Source organism: Perissodus microlepis, chromosome 3 (genome assembly GCF_051167445.1).
Source record: "Perissodus microlepis isolate ML-2025 ecotype Zambia chromosome 3, ASM5116744v1, whole genome shotgun sequence".
Lineage (NCBI taxonomy): Eukaryota > Metazoa > Chordata > Actinopteri > Cichliformes > Cichlidae > Perissodus > Perissodus microlepis.
In genome coordinates, this window is record NC_140463.1 from 14,358,839 (window position 1) to 14,376,835 (window position 17,997).

The 17,997-nt window shown below is 38.8% G+C and overlaps 1 protein-coding gene and 2 pseudogenes across 2 annotated transcripts; all 3 read right to left on the minus strand.

Annotated features, from left to right (window-relative positions):
* Positions 1 to 1,805: 1,805 nt before the first annotated feature.
* On the minus strand, positions 1,806 to 3,917 carry LOC146390069 (uncharacterized). Of its 2 annotated transcripts, XM_084918026.1 has the most exons (3): positions 3,886 to 3,917; positions 3,335 to 3,369; positions 1,806 to 2,717 (listed from the first exon to the last, which is right to left on the minus strand). In XM_084918026.1, exons 2-3 carry the CDS (start codon positions 3,338 to 3,340, stop codon positions 1,962 to 1,964), a joined length of 762 nt encoding a protein of 253 aa, XP_084774152.1. In that variant the 5' UTR covers positions 3,341 to 3,369; positions 3,886 to 3,917; the 3' UTR covers positions 1,806 to 1,961. The 2 variants fall into 2 exon arrangements, with proteins under 2 accessions (XP_084774152.1, XP_084774160.1); XM_084918034.1 differs by lacking the exon at positions 3,886 to 3,917 and having other exon boundaries at positions 3,335 to 3,406.
* Positions 3,918 to 9,458: 5,541 nt separating this feature from the next.
* Positions 9,459 to 10,397, minus strand: LOC146390070 (serine protease FAM111A-like; annotated as a pseudogene).
* Positions 10,398 to 10,525: 128 nt separating this feature from the next.
* Positions 10,526 to 11,782, minus strand: LOC146390071 (serine protease FAM111A-like; annotated as a pseudogene).
* Positions 11,783 to 17,997: the final 6,215 nt, after the last annotated feature.

Consider the following 17,997-nt stretch of genomic DNA (forward strand, 5'->3'; position numbering starts at 1 on the left):
TGCAGATTGCAGCAATAACGTCTGAAGCAAACAAAGAAAAGTGACACAAACTGTCTTTATAGTTTTGATTTCATTAGATTTTTTATCATATTGTCTTCATTTATGAACCAAGTTTACAGTAATTAAATTCAGGGATGTAATGATAAAAAGATAAAGGTGTCAACAAATATATTTGTTGAATAAACCATTTAGGTCAAATGTCCCAAGTAATCTGTTGTTATTTTTATACAGTACATTTTTTAAGGCCCTATTTTTTTTTTTTACCAAACCAATACTTTCTTCCTCTACCTTTTTCACATGTCTATAAGTATTGTTTTCAATCATTTTTATTCTGAAAAGAAGTTCAAAACGTACATATTTGCTCGTGAAGAATGGAATTTACTTTAATTGCTTCCCGCAAAACACATTTTCTTCCTCATTTTAAAACTTAAAGCATGCTTGAGTAAATTTTCTATTAAAGTATGATGCTGTCAACTTAACATTAAACACTGAATGAACGTGTGCCTCTGTAATACTTTAATCAACAACAAATTCTTTGTTTTTTGTTCATTCAGTGCTTAAATTTCAAACTATATCAAATGCTTGGATTGTAGATGTGTAATATTGAAATATTTCATCCAGAAAAACATAAAGTTAAACCTTTTGGAGCTGTAAAGCTTTTAATTGTAGGCGTGTTAACCACGATGCTTTGCCAAACATCACAATAAATTATTTGTAATAAGGACAAATTACAATAAAATGAAACCTATAAAAATATACATCTATTTTCATTGTCTTGCTGTTGTTTTTAAAATACACACAAGTACAAGTGACTTCTTATTTGTCATGTTCATTCATCATCTGTACAATAATTTACAAACAGAATATCAATCAAAATATACTTTAGGAAATTTGGCTCTAACACCAAATGAAAGCAACCTTCCTTTATGAAAAAGAGGAAAAGTCACATTAAAAACATATTTTAAAGGAAGCGGGACAGCTCAGTGTTCAAACTTAAAGTCCAAAATGAAACAAGAACTGAGCCTAAAATGTCATATTAAAAACAACAAGAACTAAAAAGAGTCATGTTTTCATGGTCCTGGATCTTGGACCCAGGGTTTATGAGCTTCTAAGATTCTTTTTTATTTAATTAATTAATTAATTTATTTATTTATTCATTTATTCATCTATTTATTTATTTTGCTTTTAGTCATCAGTCGTGTTTCTTTATTCTTCTTTCTTTGGGAGACCAGTTGGTTGTTGTTTGTTAATTAGATTTAGTTTCTTGTGTTTGCTTCCGTTACCTTTAACCTCTGAGATGTGCTTTGTATAATGTTTAATCTTTAATTTGGTTTATTATCAAATGTCAAGTATTCAGGTTAGTGTTCTTCTCAGGTTGTTTCCTGTTTTACTCTGTGGGTTAGTTTTCTGTGATATCTTGTGTTACTTTACTGCATGTCTGTCACTCACCTGATTGTTTCCAGCTGCTGATAATTAGTCTGAATCTCGTCTCTCACGTGTTGTTGTGTTTACAGCCTTAGTATGTCTCTGTTGTTGTTGTGGCATCTGTCATGCGCCCCTTTTTAAACTTCCTGGAGGAATCTCCTTTTTTTCCTGGATTTTGTTATTGGTGAATTTTTACAGAAGTCTGTCTCCTATGGCTGGCATGTGGATGCTGTCAGTTCACAATATGTATAATATTTAGTCTCTAACTTGAATACATCACAATCAGACTAACAACATTTTTGAGTATATATTAAACAGCTTTGGTAAGACAAAAAAAACAACAAGATTTTAAGCAGATAAACTTAAATATGGAACAAAAATACAATTTATTTTTTCAAAGACACAGACTCACAAACTGAGAAGATCACTATTACAATTTCTTGTGATGACAAAGTTGGTTTGAATAAATCTGTACCAAGGTTGTTATAGCAAACTAAAACTAGGTTTTGGGAACAATTACAATTAAAATTACATCTTTATTGTTGTTGAATATATGTTGAGCTGCTTCTTCCTGGTACAGTTGTTTGGTATGTGGATGGGTATCTGTCGAGAGCCACGTCTTTTAGTGTCCGGGCAAAAATGCGGACTTTGTCTTTCAACAGATGGACTTTATCATAAAGACAATTTATGTTTATGGTAGGGTGTTTGGCGAAGTGGACATTGGGCAACTCCTCACACTCTTTTTCTAGTCTGCTGTTGATCTTGTTGATGGTGTCACAGTGCATGTTTTTCATTGGAAGCAGGGCTGACATGACCACTCTGCTCTCGGGGAAAGTGTTGGAAGCTTTCTCTATGACTCCTTTCAGAGATTCTGACAGTCTGTCCTGCTCTTGCCTCAGCTGACTGGAGCCAGTGTGGATGATGATGTGGGTTGGAGTTCCCAGATGCTCCTCTGACAGAAGCTCAATGGCTTTTTGAGTGTTTGGACAATCAAATTTAGCCACTTTGTCCCTGGGGAAAAGTTTCTTCTCACGTATAAATCTTCCATTGGAGTCAATGAGGATAACGATGTCATTCTGGGCCCTCTTTTCTGGTTGTGAGGGGTCAGGGTTTTGACCTATGTGTGACATTGAGAGGATCTCTCTCAACACCTGGATCTCTCTATCTTTTTCACAAAGCTGTTCTTGTAAAGCTTCTACAGTTTGTTCCTCTGTTTCGTCTTGGCTTGAGTCTTCCTCATCAGTGTGGTCAGCATTGCCATTAAATGGAGGGGCAGCTGTGTCTTCACCGCTCTTATAAACAATATACAACAGCATCATTAATATAACATGCAGACTGATAATTACTAATTACTAACACAGAATGTGTGCGCTACAAGGCTGTAGCAAGTAAGGGTTGCTGCAGCACCCCCTGTTGGATTGCAGAGGATTAGCATGGCCACAACTACTTACTATAAAGACTGAATATGAAAAAGCATTTAGTTTTCTTATCTTATTCTGCTATATAAATTCTTTTTTTTAGGTCAGGCATGGTTTGCCTTTTGTCCTCTCTCTCTGCTTTCTCCCCTTCCCTCGTCCCCCACTGGTTGCAGTGATGCCTGCCCCCCCTTAAGCCTACTTATGTGGCACGTGACTGAACACCACCTAAAACTTGATTTATAGTAATGTAATAAACTACATGTTGCTGCTACGCAAACCTCAACACCTGTCTAAAGTCTATTTGGCAGTATTATGCTGTTTAATCACAGCCTTTTGGTTAGAAGGAGCTGAATACTGCTGTAATAATCCTCAGTATCTATTTTGCTAAAACAATTGCTATTATTCCTCTTCTGAAGGAAGAATAATATTAAACACTCAACAAAAACCATAAGAAACTACTAATACATGATTTAGCACATACAGCCACTTACCGCCATCTTGATGCTTTCCTCTTTTGAGATTTATTCTGAAAGAGAATAATCATGTTAGGAGGACAGCTGGAGATACTCTCTCGTACTAACACAACACAAGTATAAAATATACAGGAGGAGTTATGTTATAGTACAAAAAAATCCTCCTCTTCAGACTCAATTAGCACGTTTCTGATCAAATTTCAGCCCTTTTAGAAACAGATAGACTGTTCACTAGACTGTGGAACCCACCCCACTTATGTTATTAGTCATTTCGATTTAATGTTAGCTCACTTTACCTTCCTGACATAGACAGATGTGGAATAATAGAGAATAAGGTTCAACTTGGCACACAGTAACACAAAAAACAAGTCATACTTTCTGTTAAATGGAAAAAAAAGGGCTGACAACATTTTTAAAGCGAAAGTAACTCAAAGAAAAATATAGCTGGAGAGTTTTTTTCTGCGCTGGAGCAAACATTTTTTTTCTATTTTTAGATAACATTTTTGAAGACATTTAGATTCTACACCATCCAATTATTCATTAAAAAAGAAAGAACATGAGCGTCTTACCACAGCTTTACTTGAAGAGATCAGACAGGACAAGGCAACCTCAGCTGACACCGCTTGACTGACTTTCAGGTAGTGCTGGTGGATTATTTTACCATTTATCGGCTGATGGCGTGGCCCTGACTTGTTTTGCACGTTCTTTTGTACTTACCCAAGAATATTTCGTGCACACATCTTCAACAAGTTTTTCAGCATACCAACAATAGTTATAGTGAACAAATGCTTAAAAATGAAACTGAATGTGCATTACAGTCACACAAAGCAAGAACTGAACTGAAAAATTGCCTATGGTGGCAACCAGTACATGCCCATGCTACAGTATTGTTTGGCCTGTGATTCCAGTTTATTGCTAGGCAACACGATGATGTCATAATATATAAGACATACAGAAATAAAATTGTCCAAAAAATTGGTCAGTTTAGCAGGCAGATTGCAAAGCAACATGATGATGATGATGATTTAGAAATAATCTGGTTTATAGTGCTCTGCTTTCATTTACATTTGACAAATACTGAAGGTCAAAAGGTCTCTTTTAATGCATGTTATATGTTGATACTCTCTTTAGTCTCAAGTACACTATTGGCAGAAAATCACTTATGTTGATGTTGAAGTACAAGATTCCTTTACGCCTCTTCTAATTAGCACCTTGGGCAACAACAACCTACATTTGTTTTAACATGTGACAAGGTATAAATAAATAACATTACATGAACCTGACCTAAATTAAAGCAGATCCAGTGTAGCAGGTTTCACAGCTACACTCACAGCAAAGAAATGAACCACATCCTTATTACAGTAACACCAGTGAATTTCCAGTAAATGCCTGTTGAATACTTACAAAATATTTAAAGACCAATCCCTTAATAAAATGTATTTTAGTTGTAAGATAAAATAAGATGGCCTTTATTAGTCCCAAAGTTGGGAAATTCACATTATTAGAGCAGCAGAGCGGACAGAGCATGAATAAATAGACAAAGGATAATATAAGAACTATCATAACTACACATAAGCAACAGAGGAAAAAACTCCAGTAAAGTACCATTCTTCTTTTGTTTTACACTTTCTTATCATCTGTCCTGAGACTCTGCTTTTTTGCAGGTACATTTATTGTAAAAACAAAAAAAAAAAGTGATATTTTGTTTTGCAGCCCCTCAGTGGGGTTAATTCTGGGAAAGGGAGTCCAGTTCTATTTGGAAAGGTTATAATGTAACATCAAGGCAATGATTGATGTCCACTTTGCTAAGAAAGTGTTTGAAGGGGGAACTGATTGACCCACCACATAAAGAAAAGCTAAGAGTGGTCAAGGGAAAATTTTGCAGAATTTCGAATCTTGAGAGTTCACCTGAAACCTTGGCTGATTGTGACCTACACCCGTTTTCACACCTTGGCTCATGTGATTAGGATCATTAAGGGATCCTTTGTCCCTCTTGGGGGGACACTCCCATAGGCCTTAAATCTGGGACTTTCCACTATTTGATCCTGGAAATGAAGAAGCTTCTCGAATGAGAGGTGAAACGTCTTCAAGCAACTTAAAGAAGTCCAGACACTTTTCTTTCCAAGCTCCTTAGACTACGATGACCTGGATGACTGAGAACCTTCACAGACATATTATGGAATCTATTCATCTGGACCTGCAGGTTGGTTAAACCTGCAGGTCCAGATGAGACTGAAGTCACCTGGATGTCTGACGAATCGTTTACCCAATAAAAGTTATTTTTACTTATGCAAATTCAGACATCATGGTTTTCATTACTCTAACTCATTTCTTATTTCCCATATTCACCAAACTTATAGTTTGACTTTTCTTTGATTAAAAATAAAGATGATTTACAACTAACAGGAAAATTTCTGTTTTAGCACTCTGATTGTTTTTACCACATAAGGATGGATGTTAAGATCATCAGATGTGATGTCAGGAGGAAGCCGGGGGGCTTTAATCTCTTTGTCTCATCGCTCTCAATACTTGGGGTTCTCAAATGGTATAGAGGAAGGTGTTGAAATAGTTGAAAAAGTAGTAAACATAGGAAAGTTTGCACTGTCACCTTTTCTCTGTCTACTTCATTTCATCAGTGAGACAGCAAATTTTAAAAGGAGACTTACTAAGCCCGCTTTTAACGTCATTCCTTCAGCACTTTGGTGGTGTTTAATGGATATAGGTTCAAGTGAAACCTAAATATATATTAAAAAAAAATAAATTTACAATGTTTTCGTGCTTTCTCTTTTAGTATTATGTAACAATATAAAAGGCACAGAGGGCAGTGAAATAGCTTTGATTGCTTACAATGAGAACATTTTTTTTGTGAATATCCAAAAGCATTAAGTCCTTTCATTAACCACGGATGATCCAAGATCAAAGAAAAGAGAACAGATTGGTCAGTAGGTACTGCTTAGATCTGGGGTTTAAGTTTTGATGGCAATGAACCCCAAAAAGATCAGATTTTATTTTAGAGATTTTATTCTCTAAAAGTTTTTTCCTGGACGATTGAGAATGCATCAAGACATCAGATTTTATAGTTTTATTATGAGGGTTGTTGCTTGTAGTGTGGCGAAATGGTCACTAGGGGGAGCCGGTGGTGTATTGCTTACAGCCAGAGGAGGCGTTCATTCCAGCAACAACCTCAGAAGAAAACACGAAAGTGTCACTGCTGTTTTTATAGTCTGAATCACTTTCTTATTTTATCCTTTTCCTTATTTAGAGGCCAAATTTCTATTTTAAGATAAAGCCCAAATATGGTGAATATGGTAAATGAGGAATTGCTGTGATTCACATCCAGGGAAGCGCTGAATTAACAACTGGGCAAAATGTCTTTATTTAAATAGCATGATATCTGAAAAATGCCTAAAATATTAGTTTGGTCCTCTGTATTGCCATGTTTTGTTACTTCCATGCTTCTGTTTCAAACTAAATCCAAGCAAACATCTTGTATGTAGATGTTACATTTGAAATATTATGTTCAGAAATACTGAAAATCAAGGCTTCTCCAGCTTTAAATGTGGTCTGATAGTTGTGGTTCACTGAAGACCATAAAAATTGCAGACAAATGAAGATTTTAACTTTTGAAACCATGTAAAGCAGAGTTACAGCAACACCTTTTTGGCTGGAGTGGAGTTTCTTGCTAAATTATAGTGCTCAAACTTTTACTTTTTTAATAACTTCACACAGACAAACAAAATACTGTCTGCACATTTAGGGCATACTAACCAAAAAAAAGACAATATAAAACAATTAATTGAAAAACTGAAAAGAATACATTCTTGTGATGATCTTCTATTAAAGTGGCAAAAGACCAGATTTAAAACTAGCGTCACAGCCAGAGGCCAATTCAAGGAAATAGACTCTAGCGCAGACAGCACTCAGAAACACTCGATCTGAGAGCAAAAGACTTTATTTACAGAGTGCGTGTAGGTGCACAGAGTAAACAGAAAGGCGAGGAGAACTTCAAAAATAAACCATAAACTTAAATGGTGCACAGAGCAAAACAATGATTCTATTACTCAATTTACTTCTATGAACGCCAACTAGAAGCATACTATGGTTCATAAACACAACTCCTTAGACAAAAAAAAAACAAAAAACACACAAACACTACCTGAGAAACAAGGGGTTAGCAAACATAATCAGTACTGTGAGGTTTCCGTGAGGAAGCCTTGGGGCTATCTGACACTGGGTAACTGCCAGTGCAGGACCCCTGGGGCGTGGGACGAAGAAAACGGGAGTAGTCACTAGAAACGAGGGAAACAGGATTTAGCTGGTACACTATGATGCCGATCCAAGGTAAACATGGTGAATTGAAAACAGTCTTACTTTGGAGCAGGCGGAGGTGTACCATAGAGGGGTAGGGGGTCCAGGTGAGGGGAAACCTGATCCGATGACGGAATCCGTGAGAATCAGAATGCTGGGTGGGGAGGCAGGCAGGTGAGCATGTGAGAGAAGCTGTGGGCTGACCAACGATTGTTTCCAGGTAGGTTATGGCAGTGACTTAGCAGTATCCAGAGATCTTCTGCGAGCAGAAAGCACAAAGGTCAAATTACATGGAAAAACCTATGACAAGAAATAATAATAATAATAATAACAATAATAATAATAATGGATTGCATTTATATAGCGCTTTTCAAGGCACCCAAAGCGCTTTACAATTCCACTATTCATTCACTCTCACATTCAATAACTGTGGCGGCCTTGACTAACACAGATTTGCAGACAATCTGGCGAAGTGTGATTGTGAGCGTTGGTCTTAAGAAGTCGGCAGTTCAAATTAAATACAGGTGCAGCCTATCAGCGTTGATGCAGCAGCTCCACCCAGAGATGGAAACACCGGCACTGAGGAAGAACCAAGCACTCCCCTGGACGATGACAGTTCGTTGAAAAGTTGTGTTATGTGTTGTGATCGCAAATTTTGAAGCCAATAAGATACCCTCATTACGCTAATGATGTGGAGGTCCAGCTTTTCAGATCCAATTAAAATCAAATCACTCTTCTGGAAACTAGTAGAATTCTTGTATAAGAGTTTAATACACAGAATCATATGAACAGCAAAACCGTACATTTTACAGCAAAATAATAGCAAAAAGCAAAGCTGTTGTTGGGTATTTTCCATTCCACCAAACAGGTGTCAGTTTGCACTTTGTTCCTCTTTTAATCTCCGACACTTGTTTTACATAACTTTCTGGTGCTACTCCATAACTTCCAAGCGCTGTTGCCAACATCAGTTATTCAACATCAGGCTCCCAGGTGCATCTTAGCAGGGCCAAGTTTATGTAACCCTTTGTATGTTGGCCATAATACAATCAAAGGTTACTTATTGATCCTAATTTCAGACAGTATTGATCACATATGCTCATACAACATTCACGCTCATACAACACGTGGCACAAACTTCAATAATATATTTGTGGATAATATTTGACCTAAATATGTGGGTCTTGTGATTTTAAGCATTTAGGTTAATTGCTTATCACACAGATAGACAGATAGACAGATAGACAGATAGATTATACAACTATGTATGATTACATAGTATATTGGAAGCAACATATAAAGGAATTTTTGCATAGAACCTGTATCGTATTTTTCGGACCATAAGGCACACTGTTGATTTTTGAGAAAATGAATGAATAATGTAGCAGCTGAGCGAAAAAAAACCAAACACAAAACAAACAAAAGAAATTGCTCAGTGCTCAAAAATACTTCAGGGCATACAAACATAGTTTGTACGTAATAAAGTTTATTCCACTAAGTAGAAAAGTAAAAGAAAACAGAATTAAAAGCCACAAGTAGGTGTGAAAAAAATGAAAGTTTGATGTGACGTTGACATAATTTTCACAAGACATTACACAACATCATATCTTAAAAGCTGTGGATGCTAACAGACAGACAAACAGACAACCTGAACCAATTGGATACTGCTGCCTTCAGGGAGAAAAATACTCTGGTATGTACAAAACAGAAGATAGAATTTTATTATTTCTAATTACTATAATCATTCAGTCTCTTTATAACTATATATGTTTTCCCTCTTGCTGGAAAATTTTTAGATCTGGCTACCTAACTAAGCTCAGCCTCGAGTATTTCAGTCTCACTCCATTTTATCCGAGCATTCTTCCAACAGTGCCTCAGGTATGTCTTGCTTTGACGCCACAAAACATGCAATAATGTTTTCTAGGTGTGAATTTCCCTTTGCCTCCTCCTCAACTCTTTCCACCACCTCCCCATAGCCCTCTTTCTTCAGATTATCCACAAAGTTTTCAAATAGAGTGAGCAGAGGAAAGGCATACTTGAGCACACTCTGATTAGGCTTTAGAAGCCCAAAGAAATATCCACCAGTGTGCAAACCAAACACTCGTCCATGACCATCGAAAACTGGGCAGCCAGAAGAGCCGTGATACATGAAAAAGTTGTAGGTCACATAGATATTTTCAAATGGGTTATTTTTGATCACCTGATTGACTGCATAAAGAGTGATGAAGTATTCCTTGATGTCCTCACAATTTTTATTAACAGCCTCCTCTCGTCTGTCTTTCTCAATGATACATATAGGATCCATTTTTTTCACTCACCCTCCTGGGTGTCCAACGATACAGGCCTCACCGTCTGAAGGTACAGGTCCAAATCTCTTGAGGAGCCCTGGTGGCACTTCCTCTGTTTCTAGCTTAAGTATGATGTAATCAAACTTCTTGTTGCCAAAAAACACCTTGGCATTAATCTTGTTCTTCTCTGATTCGTGTTTTTCAAAGTTAAAGACAGCAGTAACGTTTACAGATTCATGACAATTAGGTAATTTTGATTAAACCCAGTCTTCAAATAAGTGGGCATTCGTCAAGACATAGTTGTCAAAAAGCACAAAGCCTGTGCCCTGCTTTATGGAGGAACCAGTTATGAGACAAACTGACTTGCTCAGCTTTAGCAGCTCCCTGACTTTGTGAATTCCACTAAAAGACTCCTGGATCTTTCCAATGTTCTCCTTCCTCAGGTTAAATGCTTCCTGTAAAGAATTCCCAGGTAATCTACTTTCCATGTGAGGTGGACACTGGGCACGCAGTAGTTCATAAATGTTCTCAATGCTGCTGCCGCTTTATTTGGCTGCTCTTTTTAGACTGATTCCTGTCCTCTGTGCTACATTTAGATTAATCTTATTTCCGTCTTTCATTGTGCATTATTTGATGCTTGTTTTGGTTTTTGCTGTTTGAGTTGTACATGGTCAGGCTGTTGATTTAATTCTTTTGCTTCAGCATTTGCTCCTCGTGGAAGACATATCTGGAATTTCTTATTTTCCAGATTATCAATTTTGTCTGTGCACTCAGTCTTACATTTGTCATTGATGTTGACCAGCTCAAAGTAGCCCAGGTCATCAGTGAAGCGGCCATCTCTCTTTAGAGCCTCCACCACAGTTATCCCCTTCTCTCCGTAAACACAGAGATACCTGAACTGTTTTAAAGTTCCACTTTTAAAATGTTTTTTTTTTTGGCATTTAGTCCTCCCTTTGTATCAAAGTAAAAGACAGAATAGGCATCTCTTGGATGTACTATTTTGGAATCTTGGACTTAAGCCGATTCTACTTTTTCTGATTTACATGAAATGGTCAGAACCTCATGATCCCCAACACAAGAACACGGGAAATGTGTTGGAACAATTGATACGTCGTCTCCTGTACCCATCTGAATGATAACATTTCCATCAGCACCCTTAACCATCTTCTTATACTTATTTGAAGATGTTATGGCCTCCAGCACTGTGCAGGGTTGAACACAGTCAATGGTGTATGTGTCATCAGAACTGAACTTCACTCTGAACTGATGTCCATGTGGTTCCTGCAGGAAATCAGAGTGGAGAAATGGAAGTTTCAAACTTTTGTGGTATTGAAATGAAGTGTATTTTGTACAAAAGGGAATATGCACCTTATAGGCATCACCATTCTCTTCCTTCATTGTCACTGGATGAGGTGTAGCAGTCTGCAAAATAAGAAAACAAAGTATATTTTCAGTTTAATGTGGTAACTATTAGAATTACTGAATAACCCTATTGAAGAGTTGTTTGACAATGTCAGTAAGGGAAAGATTTATATTTATTTCTAAGGTCAAACTATGCGTTGCACTGGACTAAATATTACATATCAAAAACACAAAAAACTTAAAGATGTATGTATCTTCCAGTCAGCTCAGGTCACATTGATGTGGCCTCACCCGAGAGGCTGGAGCTCCCTCTAGCTGCATGCTCACTCTGCGGCTGTCTGGACTAGGACTGCCCTGATAAAAACATGTGCACATACAAATGAAACCAGACAGAAGACAAATGATGAAGCATGAATACTGTAGTATTATTAGACAAGCTGTTACTTACAATTTTCTTCCCCAAAAAGGGCCTGACGTCCTCAGTTATCTTTTGCCATTTCCCGGGAAACATTTTCTTCTGATATCATAAACATAAAGTCAGAGTATGTAAGATGTTTCTACAGCTGCTTCAATCATTATTATTTTATATTTTTTAATACAGATCTTCTTTACTCACTGTACCATGTGGCAAATACACAAACTCTGATGATTCTGCCATTGAAGTCCTGAAGAAGTGATTTTCTGTGTCAGGCCTTTAATGTATCTTCAAACAAAAATCCAAGTTCAGAATATAGCAAACGTAGTTCAATCTGTGTTAAAAGCAGAATAAATACAGATATAACTTAAAAATAAGAAAGTGTCAAACTCATTAAATGCAATAACAGTTTAAAAATCTATATTTGCCTCGCCAGTGTGCTGGAGTTTTCAAAACTGGATCTGGGCATATAGGGTGCTGTGCAAAAGTTTCAGGAAGGTGTGAAAAAAAATGCTGTAAACAGGAAAATAAAGAATGCTTTTTTTTTTCTTTTTTTTGACTGTTTATTGGCCTCAAATGCAAGGGCGTAGATTTGGCATGGACGGAAGGGACATGTCCCCACCAATATCCAGCGATTATTGAATTGTCCCCACCAATAATTTTATCTCTTCGAGTAAAGAAAAACAAACCCGATAGAAAGAAAAAAATGATCTGTCCACGTCTCATTCACCTAGCGGTGCAGAAAGAGTTAAATTACGTTCTCTCCTACATCATGTGACAAATATGGCCAATGTGATTGGCTGTGCCTTTCAGGGAGCTCTGTTTAGTTTTAGCAGCGGCAAGCCTGCGCTACGAAGACCTGCAAGGAGGAGAGGAGGACGTCAGCAAAAAGGAAGAACCTGGACATAAGAAAGTATTTTTCAAAGAAACCTGTAAGTCACTTAAAGCCAAGTTCACTCATAAAATGTGCCCGTCAAAATAACGTTACAGGCTATGTTAGGCTTTGGCCCACATCAGTCTAAAAATGTATGTAACCATGAATAACGTGTTTTGGAAACTAACTGCACAACATGCAGCACTATTAGTTATCTCAGTCTCCCAGAGTAGCATTTCTAATTTTGATTGAAACTGTCAGAGAAAACGGCAGCCTCGAGCAAGCCAGGATATTAGTTTACAGAGGCTGTACCATGTCCACCAGGAGAGACTGGACAGTATAGATGTAAAACAAATATGCCAGCTTTATCTCAGTTAACGAGAGGAGCAGGCATGTGTTTGGCTCCTTCACATAGTGGACATTGAGTTGTTGTGTGGGACACCAGTAGTCCATGTCTGTTGCTGTAACAGTAGTTCATGTTTGGAATAAAACATCCCAGCTCACCGATTTGATCGGGGCAATAGTGCCTAAACTGTTGCATAATTTTGCTGAGAGATCTTTTACTTTGTGGTAATCTTAGATCAGTAGTTTTATGGACAAAAACCACCAGGTCATTCAGTGTTCCCTTAGTGCTAATGTATCAGAGATGTCGGTGTACTATAACTGAAGTAATGTTGTTAAGTCCTTAAAGTCATATTCTTTTATTGTCATGACTGTATTTGAAGCTATTTTTATTTTTGTGTGATACCTGATTTATATGGAATATAGCTGACGTAAACTAAAGTCTAAAATACTTAGTCAGTCATTTGTTTAATAGTAATTTAACATTATTTAATTCACATATAAAACTATGAATTGTAATTTTAAATGGTTTAAAAGCATGTAGAATAGCATATGTAGGCAAGTATATTTCTCCTTTTTTTTCATCAAGAAGCAAAGACAAAAAGGAAAAAAAAGAAACAGGGCAGGGTTCGGTGGTCGAATCATCCGTCCCCACCAATGCCACAACCAAATCTACACCCTTGCTCAAATGTATTCTGCAGCAGGACAACAACCCCAAACATACAGCCAAAGTAATTAAGAACTATCTGTGTAAAGAAGAACAAGGAGTATTGGGAGTAGAGATGGCACGATACCACTTTTTTATGTCCGATACCGATATCATAAATTTGGATATCTGCCGATACCGATATGAATCCGATATAGTGTATTTTTTAATCAATAAAACGTTTTTTTAATAGCTTGCTGCATTTTGTATAAGTTTACACTCAAGTTTAAATAAATAACAACACTAAAGCTATTCTGTTATACCTGTATGTAAAAAATACACTGCGCCCAAAATATTTCATAGTTCAGCAAAACTGATCAATCTAATAAACTTAAACCTACTCCATTCTCCCTATTCTGGTATTTTAAAGAGTACTTAGCAGAAATATTAAGCAACCTAACTAATAGGGTTGCAAACTCCCAGCAAAAAAAAAAATAGGGAACCAGCCTCTTCCTCATGATGCTTAATCAATGTAATCAAATTTAATTTGATGCAGTGGGAAAAATGCACAGAAATAAATTATTTTTCAAGAATAATTAAATAGATTCAACATCTTTCTTCAACAGAATTGCAGACTGCACAGATGGTATCTCCCCAAAGGAAAAAGTAGTATAGCTTAGTAGGGTATATTAGACTTAACAGTTACTATATACAGTAATGGACTATTATATATTTTACATCAGATTAAAACTTTGGGTCTAAGATTCAGATAATTATTTATTAAAAGCTAGACATTTTAAATGAGAATAAGAAAGAAAAGTATGTCTTTGTGCCCCCTTTTCCCTGTTCATGCCCTATCGGCCCCCCTGGCTAAACTTTGCTAGATCCGCCCCTGCACAGTTACCAGCTACGTAGAAAAGGATCCTGGTGTAGAAAGTAATATTAAATAAATTCTAACAACAGCTTATCAAGCTTAATAGTGCTGCTGTTGTTCAACCGCTGGTTTCCTCTTTCTGGTGAGAAGTGGGCCAAAAACTAAGAAGAGAGACGGACTCGCGACAGAAAAGCCGATCAGCTGATCATTAAGCAGTTTCATGATTGAAGTAGCAGCAGGAGAGAGAGAGAGAGAGAGGCAGTCGCTCCATATATCGGTTATTAAGCTTAACGCTAAAATGCTTTACAAACATTCAGAGATGAACTTACACACTTGCTTTACTTCTCTCTGGGATAACTTCCTAGGAGATGAAATGCTGGTTTGGTAGCGAAGCTACAAATACACACAGCCGCTCTATCACGTGATGCATACTGCTGAGACGTGCTAGGTTATGAGCCGAGTTACGCCGTGTAGCAAGTTTTGTGAGGTGCTTTTTTGATATTTAATGGATCGGATTACATTTTTTTATTTCTCGCCGATATCCGATCCAGTAATTTGGGTCAGTTTCGGACCGATACCGATACGTAATATCGGATCGGTCCATCTCTAATTGGGAGTGATGGTATTGCCCCCACAGTGCCCTGATCTCAACATCATCAAGTGTGTCTGGGATTACAAGAAGACACTGAAGGATGTGAGGAAGCCTACATCCACGGAAGATCTGTGGTAAGCTCTCCAAGATGTTTGGAACAACCTACCAGCCGAGTTCCTTCAAAGACTGTGTGCAAGTGTGCCTAGAAGAAAGCAAAGTGTGGTCACACCAAATATTGATGTGATTTAGAGTTCTCTTTTGTTCATTCAATGCATTTTGCTGATTGATGAAAATAAATGATTAACACTTCCATTTTTGAAAGCATTCTTTGCTTACAGCGTTATTTCTCACCTGCCTAAAACTTTTGCATGGTACTGTAAATCAGTACCATTTCTGTCTGGACAAGCAAGGAAAACATTGGTTGCCTTGTCAAATCTAAAACTAAAAATATATTAAAACTTATTAAAGTAAATCAATCTCCCTTCTTTTATCTCAGACAGTGCTGTTGTAAAGCTCTAAATCATTCATCATCATTAAAATGGCGATAAAAACTGACACAATCATCCCCTCTGGCTGCCACTGGAGTGGGGCCGATATGGGTGGACTGGGTTGTCTGGTTTCTGGGCCCCTCCCACAGCGTTCCCTCACATGGCCCTGCCACTGCGAGGCCTGGGTCGGTGGAGGTTGATTGTCAGGCGGTTGATGTTTATGATGCTTGGCTGTCTACCCTGCAGCCACTTCGCTGTGCTGAGGGGCCTGTGCAGGCGTGTGGAGACAGCTGTGTTCAGGTGAGGCGGGGAGGACTTGGACACTAGGCTCAGCTGTCCTCCAGTCCTCCTCCCTCCTGCTGCTGCTGTGGGCTGTGTTCCTCTGGCGTATTGCCCATGGTTCACTGGCTTACATGCCAGTCAGACCTCGCGACTGTCCACAAGTGTCTCTATTTGGGCCCACTCTTGCTGGTGACGAACCTTGAGTCGCTCCACACTTGGGCCCTCAGTGAACTGAGCAACCAGCCCCTCCCCTGTCGTGGGATGGTGCAGGTTGGATGCTCAGCTACTGGGAGAGGCCTTGGGCCTTGTCCTACCTCAGCCATCCACTGAGTGGCCGAGCTGCTGTGGCAGGCTCTCTCTCCCTGGCAATGTGTCACTGCTTAGTGCCAGGCGGGGATCTGTTATGACGCCGCTTCTCCGGCCGGCAGCCCCAACTTCCCGTCTGCAGCATCGTCCGCATTTCGCAGGTTTCTTTCACAGTGATAGCCAGCTGCCATGCTCGAGTGGCCTGGTAGGCTGTGCTCCCCTAGCGTATTGCCTGCAGTTCGCCGGCTTACACACCAGTTGGACCTCGTTGTGTCTGATATGTCGGCCAGCGAGTGAGTGTTATCCAGCCTGCAGCGCTGGCTCCCTGTTTGGCGTTGCCCGCTTCTTGCAGGGTTGTGCAGCCAGTGGGGTCCCCACTCAGCAGCTCGGTGAGCTACGCTTCCTCTCCTTACTCTGCCCCTGGGATTCTGGGTTCTGGCCCTGGGCACCCCAGGCCCCAGCTGGGGATCCTTGGGGAGCATGCACGCGGGCTCGTCCTAGCCAACCGCCTGTGCTTTCTGGCGTGCTAACCACGTGCCGTGCGTTTACACGCTTGTCAGATCTCGCTGTGTCTGATACTTCAGCCAGTGAGTAAGAGCTCTCCAGCCTACAACGCTGGCTCCCTGTCTGGTGCATTGCCTGTGTGTCACAGGCTTACACGGCCAACACAGGCCCACTCAGTGAGCTGGGACTTATGACTGACCTTAAGTGTCTCGTTTGAGTTCACTCTTGAGGCTCATCTGTCTGCGGACAGCACGTAGTGACAGTGCTGGGGGTGGACTTTCAGATCGTCGCCTTACTCAGCCCTCCACTTCAGCAGGCTAGGCTGCCAGCAGAGGTGGGTCGAGTATCCAAAAATTGTACTCAAGTAAGAGTAGCATTACTTTAAAATATTATTACTCAAGTAAAAGTGAAAAGTAGTCTTCAAAAAAGTTACTCGCGTAAGAGTAAAAACTCTCAAGTAGCGAGTAACTGTTTGAGATGTCTGATTTATTTTATAAATAAATGCTATCAGACAAACAAAAATAAATAAATATACACATTTTTGTATTTTAAAAAGGAATATATGTAAAAACATCAACAAAATAAGGCACAACAATTCTAATTTCCAGATTTCAGATTTCCACAACATTTTTCAAGCAAGCTTTTTTCACCAATACCTACAGTAAATAATATAAATATATAAACAGTGCAAACAATTTCCAGTGACAAGATATGCTGTAAACTTTATATTCATTTTTGCTCCAAATGGCACAGTAGCCTCAGAGAAACCATTAGAACGAGGCAGCTTCAACATATGTTCATACAAGGCAGCTCAGTTTACCATAAGTTGTATGGGTGTGCATCTATTTCTGCATATTTAGCAAAAATGTGCCATTTCTTAACTCAGTGAGGTGATGGTTAAGCTTCAGCAGCAGTTTGCTCTCAAGGTTCTTTCTGTGAAGCTCTAACTGTTTAGCAGTGAACAGGAGTCCTGCATGACTGAGAAGTCCTTCACAAACTCCAGATGCATGAAGAGCTGTATTGATTTTGATCGACAGCTTCTTGATGTGAGGAACGCCATGTAATAGAGCCACACCTCCAGTGAATGGACATGAAAGGTACCTCTCCAGCTCTGCTTCTGGCTTTCCTGACCCCATGGATCCATCATCTTAGTCGGTTAGGCTGCTGTTTGTGCTGGCCTCATCCAGCTCTGAGTCTAGGTGATGTCTGATGAAGTTGAGACCTCTGGAAAGATGTATGGTTTTCAAAAGAATTAGGTCTGGTCATTATAGTGCTGTATACACTGCAGCTGTGGATGTTTGGCAAGAAGATTTGATCACACTGAAGATGTTTTTTACTAACTCTTGTAGAAAAACAAAATCTTGTCATTCATATCCCGCACAAACAGTTTGCAATGAATTCCA